The sequence below is a fragment of the Clytia hemisphaerica genome, unplaced genomic scaffold (assembly GCF_902728285.1).
Source record: "Clytia hemisphaerica strain Z4C2 unplaced genomic scaffold, Clytia hemisphaerica genome assembly, whole genome shotgun sequence".
NCBI lineage: Eukaryota > Metazoa > Cnidaria > Hydrozoa > Leptothecata > Clytiidae > Clytia > Clytia hemisphaerica.
Genome location: NW_027103352.1, coordinates 40,939 through 51,795, shown reverse-complemented (window position 1 = coordinate 51,795; position 10,857 = coordinate 40,939). Strand labels below are relative to the sequence as shown.

Here is a 10,857-nt window from a genome sequence, read left to right as displayed (position 1 = left end):
CTTATCGCGATTTCCATGATTCCACTGTGACTTCTTCGACATACGTATCCAGACTTGACCTCAATCTTCGAAATGTCTGGTGATTTGTTCCTGTTGAAAAAAAAAACGTTTTGGTATGTAAACTTTGTATGGTTTGATTACTCGAAATGTGACATTTATGTAAACGAAACACTGAAAACTAATTTTTATTATTTTGGAAGCCGGGAATCCACCGGATGTGAAAAAAAGCCAAATTTGCACAATACTTGTAAATTTGTAAATTGCTAGCTATTTTCTATGAGCTATGTACTATCGAAATTTTGGAATTACGAATACTTGGAAATATAATTTTTAGATTCATGAAATCCAAACTCAAGATACTCGTTTTTGCCCCTGTACCAACCTGTATTTCCCTGTTCATTAAAAAACGAAAGCAGATTTTCGGCTAATGAAAGAAAACTTTTCTACGAATTGCTTGGAATCTCGAATCTTGTCTTTTCTTTTGATGAATCTAAAAATTATATTTCCAAGTATTCGTAATTCCAAAATTTCGATAGTACATAGCTCATAGAAAATAGCTAGCAATTTACAAATTTGGCTTTTTTTCACATCCGGTGGATTCCCGGCTTCCAAAATAATAATAATTAGTTTTCAGTGTTTCGTTTACATAAATGTCAAGTTCAAAATATTGGATATTTTTGACCGGAAATTACGTAAAATTTTAGCTTGCTTTTCGATCTAAACTCACTCAAAATAGGTTTATCTTATTAATTTTCCGCATTCCTCTTCAAGTTTTAATTGTGTGTATTCTCGGCGCTAAAAAGGCCGGGTCAGATATATTTTCTATTCCTATAGTTCCGTAATTGTTCCGGTTACTAAAAATATAGCGGGCACCCCCGCTTTGCTTGACGGCCTCAACCTCACAACTGTGTTCCGGTTGCGGTCTGTAGTTTGTATTTTCTTTGAAAGTTTCAAACAGAGAAAATGGCGGAAAATGGAGCTGATTTTTTAAATTAACTAAAGTTCTTCATCCACCATAATCAAGTGAATATTTGATGGATTTAGTGGAAGTCTCCAATCACTGTTACGATGGAGATGTTTTGCAACTACTGGAAGTTTTATTTTGGTGAATAATTGTTTCAAAGACATTCATTTCCTGTCTTCTGTGGAGGTATGTTTTTCTTTCAGAGTGTTACCGATAATCACATTACATTTTGTTTTTAATTGATACTAGGCAAAAAATGTAACTAAAGCTTAGAAGATAGTTTAAAAGTAGTGCCTAGGAATGATAAACTTTATTTACAAAACTCATTTGTAACTTGAGTACTTGTATTGAACCAACTGTAAACTTAAAGTCTCCCATCTGATGGAGCCATATCCAAACTCAAAATTGCCAGGGAAAATGCCAATTGGATATTATTGGGGGATGGTAGGTGTAGCTTGTGGACATTACTTTTGACAAAGTAATTTTCACAAGAAATATCAGTTTTAGAGTTAAGTTATTTTGTTTGGGTTCTCTTTGTTTGACGGCCTGCACGCTCACAAATATTTGACGACCCTGGACACTGCCTTACATTTTGCTATGTTGTCCGGTGGGCGTTTTTAAATGTATGGTGGGATTTTAGGTTAGAATTCCAAAACACCGTACATTTTCCCACTGGACGATGCATACATACAGTTGCTTTTTTTCTATTGGATCGCTCGTAAAACAATCAAGGGCGGCTATATTGGACGAGTACTCCCACCGTTCATTGTACAGTGTAGCCGCCGTACCTTGTACAGTGGTCAAAATAGGTTGACTTGTTCCCAGTGTACGCCCACCGGACAACACTGTACAATGTACGGCAGTGTCCAGGGTCGTAATCTTTGCAGGTAGAGGTTTTGTTCTGTTGCTTTATACCAGACAGTCTTCATCGTTAAAATTGATCATGGATTTAAATTGATACAATAGATTTAAATCGATACAATCGATATTAATCGATAGCTAACAGAGGTTAAAAAATGGAATATCAATTAGCCAGCATTCGATATAAATATCGATGGGCAATCGATTAAAATTTAAATGAGATATCAATTAATATTGATTACCTCAATTTAAAAAACATCTCTGGAAATAATTGCGAGAACTTCTCATTTTGTTTTGATAATTTCTCCCCTCTGAGAGTTAGTTTTTTCAAAACTCATTTTGAATATTTTTTTTCTCGAAAAGTTCATTTGAATGTTCAACATTCGAAAAACAAAAAAAATGCAGAACACAATAATAGACAGAATCAAAACAAACAAAAAATGGACATAAAAGATTTTTTTGGGTGACAATAAATTAGTTATCACATAACTTCTTGTGCAATACTCAATGTTTTACTTGTTCTGATATTTTACCGATATTATGGAAAAATCTCAGAACTTTCAAAATATTTCTTGTATTGCACTCAAAGTCATGTGATAAGGCTGGGCTTAAAAAATTGTTGGTTTGCCGTCACCCAACCCTAGATTTTGGAGGTGGGTCCATCGGAATTATTTTTTTTTTGCGATTTACAGTATGAACTTTTTGTCCATGGAAGGGTTAACAGTCTGTTTACATTTAGGTAATTTTGAATAAAAAACAGAAGTACTAGCAGGGAATTCACTATTCTTATGCTTGAGAGAAACAAGATACGAGTTTTGATTTTTTATTGTTTGAAGTTTTTGAAGGAAAAAAATCTTCTTTTAAATGGCAATAAAATCCAGCCTAACCAGTACATCAATTTATCATTGATTGTTTTTTAAAACTTAAAAATGATAATCAAACGGCTGATTTAATCAATCAAAAACAATAATGGATAAATAATCGACGTCCAAAAAATTGTGAGTATTCCAATAATATTGATTTTTTTATCCGACGTGCGTAAATAGCGATATTTGATTGGCTTCTTGGCTGTCCAATATTTTTGAATATATAGCTTCCATGGAGGCTACATTTTCAAAAATTGACGTCACACAACAAGTTCAATGACAATTGTGCATCTTTGTGATAAAGATAAGACTTTTGAATAAAAAACTGCCAAGAAACCAGATTTACAAGCTTACAGTATTATGAATTATATTTGAAAACGAGAAATTCTCATACAATATGAAAAATATTGGATTCGACTTTGTCCAATAACTGCTTAATATTGTTTGATATTATTGATTAGAAATTGATAGGGCCAAAGGGATAGAAAAATAAAAGGCAAAGTTTTTGTTTACTTGAAAGAGATGAGACTTCTAAATAAATATATTTATGTACAAAATTGCTAGGAACTGCCTATAAAAAAGTCAATTGTCACTACTTCACAAAATCATGTATAAAAATCTCAGGAACTATTTATATAGAAAGATAAATACTAATATTTATGTACAAAATTGCTAGGAACTGCCTATAAAAAAAGTCAATTGTCACTACTTCACAAAATCATTTATAAAAATCTCAGGAACTATTTATATAGAAAGATAAATACTAGAAAAAATGATATTACATATGTACCTATTTTCTACGGTAAATTTATATTTAAACTTTAGGACAAGACGATACAAACTTGTTGTTATAGTCAAGTTACTGTAATCAGAAAAATGAATTAAGTAAATAAATAAGAAATACATAAATAAATATAAAAAAACAGGAACATTCCATGGACAAATAGAAAAGACAAAAGACAAGGAGACCCTAAAATTATAAACAACTTACTTGGATCTGAAATTTTTGAAAAATATGTTTTGTTTTATAATGATAGAAAGAAAAAGAATTCACTAAGATTATCTAAATAATTGTCACTTTAATCGTAGAAATTTTAGCGAGACTAATTTTAGCGTTTTAGCGAGTTTTCTCTATTTTTGCTAAAATAAATCTCGTTAAAACACACCGAATCGACAGATCGCTAAAATTTATCTGCGCTAAATTTCTGGTTATATTGCCTTGATACATTTTTATCAATAGGAAGGGTTTCAGTGCATAAAATAAATCCAAAAAAAAATCAAGATTTTCCTGCTGCTTCGCTATACGCTAAAATTAGTCTCACTAAAATTTCTACGATTAAAGTATTTAAAGACATCTTTTAAGTGATTTGATCACTTTCAGTTTATTCATTAGGCTATTGTATTTCAGTTTTTGCTCTTCATCTTTTGGCACAGTTGAAATACCAGTGTTTTTCTTAAATGAGCAAATTTCCAAACTCTGAAGCTGAGATGCCAGCTCTTCTTCCCTCTTCTTTAACAAAACCTCAAGTTGGGCACAAACGTCTTTAAAATTGTTTTGCATCTCTTCTGAAAACTTTGCCTTCAGGATACTCTTGAACTTGGCATACTGAGTGATCAAATCATTTTTTCCAAGAATATCCTGGAAATGCTTTGCTGTTTTTGAATTTGCAATGGGGTCTGTGATTTCTAAAACAATACCTGTGGACAAGGGAAAAAATTACAATAATTTAAATTTGTTGGGAATTCAATAATTTGTAAAATTTAGTTTAATGGAAACTTAATTTGGTGGTTGATTCAAATTTACCCTTTAAAAATTACTTACTTTTTTTCTTTCCTTTTGATTGGTTTGCTCTAGATGTGCGAGGGCATTGTTTTGCTTCAGCTATAATATAAAAATGTTAGGATTAGAAAATAAATGAAACATTGTACATGCTTTCAAACAGTTTTCCTTGAAAGAAAAGCTATATTCACCTTCTTGTTCATTTGTTGGTGTTTTTATTGTTGATTGTTGATCTGTCTGGGGATCAGCTTCATCTATACAAAGAATTTTATGTTAAAGTTGTTTCTGATCCTTTTGAGATATAGAAAGGAAAATTTAATCTCAGCTATTAAATAAAAAATGTGAAATAGTTGTGTACATTAATTTAAGTTGTTTTAGGAAGGTAAAGATGGAAAGAGGCAAGTGAAGTGCTCCTAGACAGTGGAGGGGAAAATTAACCAAGTTAATGTATAATCAAGTGATTCCCTACCTTCGCTCGAGTCTTCATTGGCATTGACAGGGAGTGATTTCGAACAACATGGCATATCTTGATTTTCTAGGGAGTTTAAAATATTTAGCTTTTAGATATGATTCTTTGAACTTTCTAACTAGCATTGCCACTGTTACACTTTTAAACAATTACAAATTGTTTTTGAAAAAAAAAGATTAGCAATAAACTCACCTGTATCATATTCATTATATTTAGATGTCAGTTCCATTCTTGCCAAAGGAGTAATTGGTGTTGTTGCTGAAGTAACTGGAATTCAAGTGGTAAGAAATTAATTTCGAAATTACTTTTCTTTTCATATTACTATTTTTATACATGACTATGGAAAGAGATTAAATGGGTTTGGGCAAAATCCTCAAAAAGCTTTGGAACTCTTCTTCCTCATTATTTATATTGTTATTATTGCTATCGTCAATCTGTAAGTTATGTAGCTATTTCAGTTTGAAGCTGTGATCACTTTACCTTCAAATTTTTTGTTTATAGACTTGGGAGTTGAAGTTGTGCAGTCCGTTGTTAATCTAGCTACATCCTGATCTTGTTCACCACATGCTGTCTCTTGTTCGACCATCACTGCTTGGTCTAAATATAATGAATTCAAATCAATTCGTTGTAAACAAAAGGTTAGTATTTCTAGCAGCTGTCTACTTGGTTGAAACTGCTTTTAAAATAAATCTAGCATTACCTTCATCTCCCAGACTAAGGTTCTCTTCATCTCCAAATACCTGAAAAGAAATCGATTGATGTCTTTATTTGTGATGGGACATTTTGCATTGCATATAGCGAAGGGAGGTTAGGTACTTCAAAGTAATAGTGGGCTAAATTTCTGGCTGAACTTTGCTTTTTGATAATTTTTGACACCGAGTCCAATGAGGACTAGAAACATGAGAAATACATCAAAATTCGAAATAACATTATAAAATCATTTGGAGTTGAAAAGTATTCCCAATTCATAGCACATGTATACAGACCAAAACAAAATCACGTGTGGCAAGGTGATGGAAAAAGCTTTTGAAACAATGAAAGTAGAGTTTATACCAGACTGCTCAATTTTCTATGTCTTCCATCTGCGTTGAACTTGACCATTGCAGGAATTTTTGCATCACTCAGAGTTAACCAAATCGTTTTTAATCGCCTGAAAAGTAGGTTTTATAATATTTAGACTGAAGCAGTTATTCCGAATGAGGTAGAATTTGGCTAAATATTTCAGCTTAACTTAAAACTTTTCAAGATTATCAAGAGAAGGTTTTTCAAACTAACCTGTACTCGTCATTCATGGTAGTACTTCGAAAGTGTCTGGGTGGAGGGAATTTTATGCAATCGTCAAAGTCATGGAAAATGATGCCATCAGGGGTCTCCTCCCACACGTTCATGTCGAGATAGTCAGAGATTCTCTCTAAATGCGCCTGCCATGCCCTGGGAAACATTTCGATGACCCAAAATGGAACGGATGTGTTATTTCTGTCTGGTTTGAGTAGGTCTGCATGTTTGCTGATAAGATTTCTTCTCTCTATTCTCACAGACCCCAAGTTTTCCTCCCAATCTTCACGAACTTGCAAACGAATGAAAGCATTGAACAACATCTGCTCAGCATGTCGATTGGACGTCCTCTTGCTAACCTCCTTGAAGAAATGGAATGCACGCTCTTCGGCCTCCGCGTTACAGGACGACAAGTTAATGATACGGAACTGCTGGGATGCGTGGCTAATCAAGGCGTGGTAATACTGTCCGAAAAGCTTTCTCTCTGTCATACCCCTTGGAATCTTGATCAACCGTACAACATCTAGAGCATGCAGGAACGTTAAATTGTGGAATCGGAGGATAGTTTTCGATGTTCTATCCTTTTCCTCGGCATACATAATCTCTTGGATTTCACACAACTGTTGAAGAATTTTGAGGTATGGTTTCTCTATCTTATCCTTCATGTAGATGGTAACGTCAATGAGACTGCGACGATAGTCTGTACACCGTTTCGCATCTTTCCCTAGATTTTTAAAAGTTGATATTTTAATCATAATCAAATACATTAGACTTAGTTATGCTATTAGTTACACGGTCTTCTTTACACGGGAGTGAACCTTTAAGGTGGCATAGCTTCGATAGCTTATGTTTTTTTAACATATGGAATCTCAAAGTTCCCCTTTAAACGAGCGAGTTCTCAGTTTATTTACCTGAAAACGAAGCATCAATCGCATCTTCCAACTCTTGCTTTTCTTTTTTCGACAGGTTGCAAGGCATTGCCTGGTAGATGTTTTTGATGTGACCCGCTATCGTGTGAAGTGGCTCTACTGGCAAAATTTCGTAGTCTTCAAGACCAACATCTTTCAACTCGGTCTTCCGGGATTCGTACAAAAATGCAGGCAGATGGTGTATTCCAGTCATTTCGTTGTCGTATTTTCCTTTCAACACGTCTTTATTTTCGCCCTTTGTGAATTTAACCTCGCGTTCGTGGAGCTCACCGATGATATCCGGCTTGGTGATTCTTTCGGCAGGATTTACGATGCCGTTTACGATCGATTGTCTTCCGTAGCTAAAAGAAAGATAATGCTATGGGAGTTGTTTGTGATTCAATCATGAACACCGGGAACACGGGAGAAAACAATTTGATGAAATATTTGCAATAAATAATATTTTTTGATCGAAATAAAAATGATCTTACTGTGTCATTGTTAGCTTGTCTATCCTCTCTTGCACTGTCTGCCGCTCGCAATTCAACAAATGGGCCAAGTCTTTCCCTCTTGATGCTTTCATAGGACAATGCCAACAAAAATGATTACCCCCTTTTTGCTGTCCTGCCTCAAGTTGACAGGCAGGGGCATCTCCTATAATATGAAAAAATCTAATGAACAATGTTATACTTTAATGGGATAAACTTTCGCGGCTGGCACTATTGGGTGTCAATATTTTAACGGTTTTGTGACTTTCACTGTCAAATCATACATGTTGGTTGTTAAAACACATTATTTGCGCCTCTTTGATGCGAGTAACCATTCAAAAAGTATTTATTTGACATATTTCGAGTTTTGTTTAGAAATATTTCGCGGATTTTTCCAAATTTCCACTGGGTCTTAATTTCACCGATTTTCGCGGATGACACCCAAATCCGCGAAATTTTATCAACGCGAATGTTTATCCCATTAAACACCTCAAAGCAACTCGGGTAATAAGTTAAGCAGATACTCAATATATGAAAAAATCGGTTTCTAAATTTTTTACTAGTCCGAGATGATGTAAAATGCCTTTAATTATGAGTAATTTGTGGAAACGTGGAAACTCCCACAGATCTGTAAAGCCCGAAGGGCTAGATTTGCGGCTTCTATCGAAAAGTGAAGCCTAGGTTAGAAAGGATTTCCTACCAAAGTCACGTGACTAAAATATGCAATTTCACCGGTTTGAGAGATGTGAAATAGCGTTTGCTGCCTACTTTTTTTGATCTCGCACTGCGAAAACAATTAAAATGCTAGCTCCTATCCATCGGCACGAAATTTAAAAAGTCAAATTTTTGCTTTACTTTTTTTTTGCTGGAGAAAGCTTAAAGTTGCCTATCTAGCCCTTCGGGCTTTACAGATATCTGTGGAAATTCCTCGTTTTTCAGACTGACCTTTGAAAAATCTCATTTTGTCCTTAAACGAGATTCCATTACTAAATATGTAAGGCTGATTGTTGATTCTAATGTAATCTTCCAATCGTTCATTGCCATAACAAAGTTGCAACGCAGATGCGGGACATCTCGCCAAAATATAAGTAACAGGTTTCTCCACCATTGCCTGCACCGAAACTCTATATCCTAAAATACACAGGAAGAAACATTAAGCTCTGCTTAATCTTACTTCATCTTCAAAAGCCCCGAAACCTTGCGACAAAAACCCCGTTTGCAGGAACGGATTTGGTCGTGGTCTTCATTGAGATTAAAGCCCCTAGATGAATCTTCAACCTTTCTCAAGCGCAAGAAAAAGTGAAAGAATTGCGCCTCGTTTAGAATGACTGATCAATTCTAACTATAATAACACCTTCTTTTTTTTCACGAGGGCATAATTTCGAAAAATCTGGCGATATGTTTCACTTTCAATCTATATAGCGTTTGTTTTTGAAAACTACGCGGGTCGTGCTTTTAGGGTGAGAAATAAGTGCGGCTTCATTTACCATCCAGTAGTTTCAAGTCTAGCTCTTCGGGCTTGGTAGTCTGATATAATTTTCAGTGCTCTTATTTTTGTTGGCTACGAAATCTTTAGAAGGCAATTTAATTTACGCGTAATGACTTTAACTAGGGTATTCAATGTCACGTCAAAAGACAGAATTTTTTTGCTAGTGAATGCAAGGTGACGGGTATGTCCGACTCGTTTGGATCAAATGGGAGTAAACATAAACTTAAAGCGTGAACAGGTAAAAGGACAATTTTCTGGATGTTAAATGAAGCTTTTTGTTTTAAAAAATGTGCAGCGACAAGACAAAGAGAATATAAAAACAAACTATCACGCAAACGTCAATCTAAAATGAGAGAAAATGGCGTGCTTCACAATTGGTCCACCGATGCTACTTTAGATAACGAAGGAACGGGCAGAGTCGCGAAACTTCTGCATTTCGCTAGAACTAACTTTCGCGAATTTAGTTGTTTCAAGATACTTTGCGATAAATTTTTTTGTGATTCATTAAATTTTCTTTGTTTTTATCCAAGAATTTCATTTAGTTTTTGTGAATCGGAGGGCCAAAAACCTGAATTTCTTTGCTTCCACCAATCTAAAAGGTGTGTCAAAATTACGATTTTTCTTTCCAATATTTGTTTTTACATTCACTTTTGGACAGGACAAAGAAGTCGGCAGAAGCGACAAAATCACGTTTTCATCTTGGGAAAGGTCGAAAATTCCTCTTTAGCCTATTTACGGGTTCAACAAAGCAGGCGCTAGAGTTAATTTTTTACTTTAATTTATGTAATAATTAAGCTTCTGATACATACTAGCTTTTAAAACAGGGATGTTATGAAAAGGCCGGAATTTTTAAGAAAATATGGATAAAGCGAATAAAAGAGAAATATTCTTATATTTTTACTCATATATTTAAGTGATGCAGATCAAATAAGCACCAACTCTTAATTAATGGTTACCCTAAACATTTATATTACCTGCAATTTCAAAGAATTCGTCGTCTGTAAGGAAAAGGGCCGCATCATAAACGGTCGAAAACATGACCAAAAAGTGCGACGAATTGATGATACCAGACGTGTCGTGCCAGCACATAATTGTCCGATGACGGTGAAAACGTTTTAAATCATCCGCGTTACCAGTTTCGCCAATACGAGCCAATTCATTATTCAATGTTTCGTCATCGAGATCTTCATAAAATTTGTTTGGTTTGACACGGTAATACGGTCTCTGAAGCTTCATCATTGTGTCTTTCACGTGTTGTATCGAAAATTTGCGACCTTGAATTAAAAACAACCAGACATTTTGGTACTCTCTACTTTAAGCTTTATAATGGTGATTTCATCATTTTATTTCAAACAGCATGTTTTAAAAATGAGTGCCGACAAATCTGCTCATCAAAATCGAAAAATTATATAGGAAGGCTAACCAAATGAAAATGAGAAGCATTGGAAATATTTCAACAAACGCTTGAATGCACGTGCAAGGGGTCGTCCTTAAAATTATTAAAAAAGGGTATACGAGACCACTTTCCAATACAGATCTTAAAAAGAGAAAGCACTATCTTATTAAAAATAAAACTTCTCAAAATAAAAGTCAAACATTATAAATAAAAACTTATTTTTAAGGGATTCAAATATTTGCCCTACCTGCCACCTCGTATGTTTTCTTTCTCATCTCGGTCCCATTAAGCTCCAAACATGTGAACGTCTGTGGGACGATCGACTCACCAATAGAATACGTACCCTAAAAATGAGTTCGCT

At 34.5% G+C, this 10,857-nt stretch overlaps 1 protein-coding gene and 1 long non-coding RNA gene across 3 annotated transcripts; one reads left to right on the top strand and one right to left on the bottom strand.

Moving 5' to 3' along the window:
* Positions 1-934: 934 nt before the first annotated feature.
* LOC136820308 (uncharacterized) lies at positions 935-7,621 on the top strand. 2 transcript variants are annotated; one of them, XR_010848552.1, is made up of 5 exons: positions 936-1,150; positions 5,157-5,221; positions 5,442-5,578; positions 6,478-6,853; positions 7,182-7,621. It is a non-coding gene; the product is annotated as an uncharacterized lncRNA (long non-coding RNA). The 2 variants fall into 2 exon arrangements; XR_010848553.1 differs by lacking the exons at positions 5,157-5,221; positions 5,442-5,578 and having other exon boundaries at positions 935-1,150; positions 7,182-7,269.
* Positions 3,978-10,249, bottom strand: LOC136820299 (uncharacterized). Its single transcript, XM_067076497.1, has 13 exons — positions 10,075-10,249; positions 8,557-8,742; positions 7,615-7,777; positions 7,127-7,485; positions 6,216-6,939; positions 5,994-6,090; positions 5,641-5,680; positions 5,421-5,537; positions 5,133-5,207; positions 4,941-5,006; positions 4,663-4,725; positions 4,514-4,573; positions 3,978-4,389 (listed from the first exon to the last, which is right to left on the bottom strand). The coding sequence occupies exons 1-13, from the start codon at positions 10,187-10,189 to the stop codon at positions 4,037-4,039; spliced, it is 2,418 nt and encodes an 805-aa protein (XP_066932598.1). The 5' UTR covers positions 10,190-10,249; the 3' UTR covers positions 3,978-4,036.
* Between the last annotated feature and the right edge of the window lie 608 nt (positions 10,250-10,857).

What these genes read in the sequence shown, in the direction of transcription:
- LOC136820299 (XM_067076497.1), bottom strand. Translation starts at nt 10,189, where the DNA reads ATGTGCTGGCACGACACGTCTGGTATCATCAATTCGTCGCACTTTTTG. An exon ending in ATAGAAAATTGAGCAGTCTG is followed by an intron (nt 5,681 to 5,993) that starts GTATAAACTCTA and finishes ATTTCTTTTCAG; the next exon opens with GTATTTGGAGATGAAGAGAA. An exon ending in CCTTAGTCTGGGAGATGAAG is followed by an intron (nt 5,538 to 5,640) that starts GTAATGCTAGAT and finishes CATTATATTTAG; the next exon opens with ACCAAGCAGTGATGGTCGAA.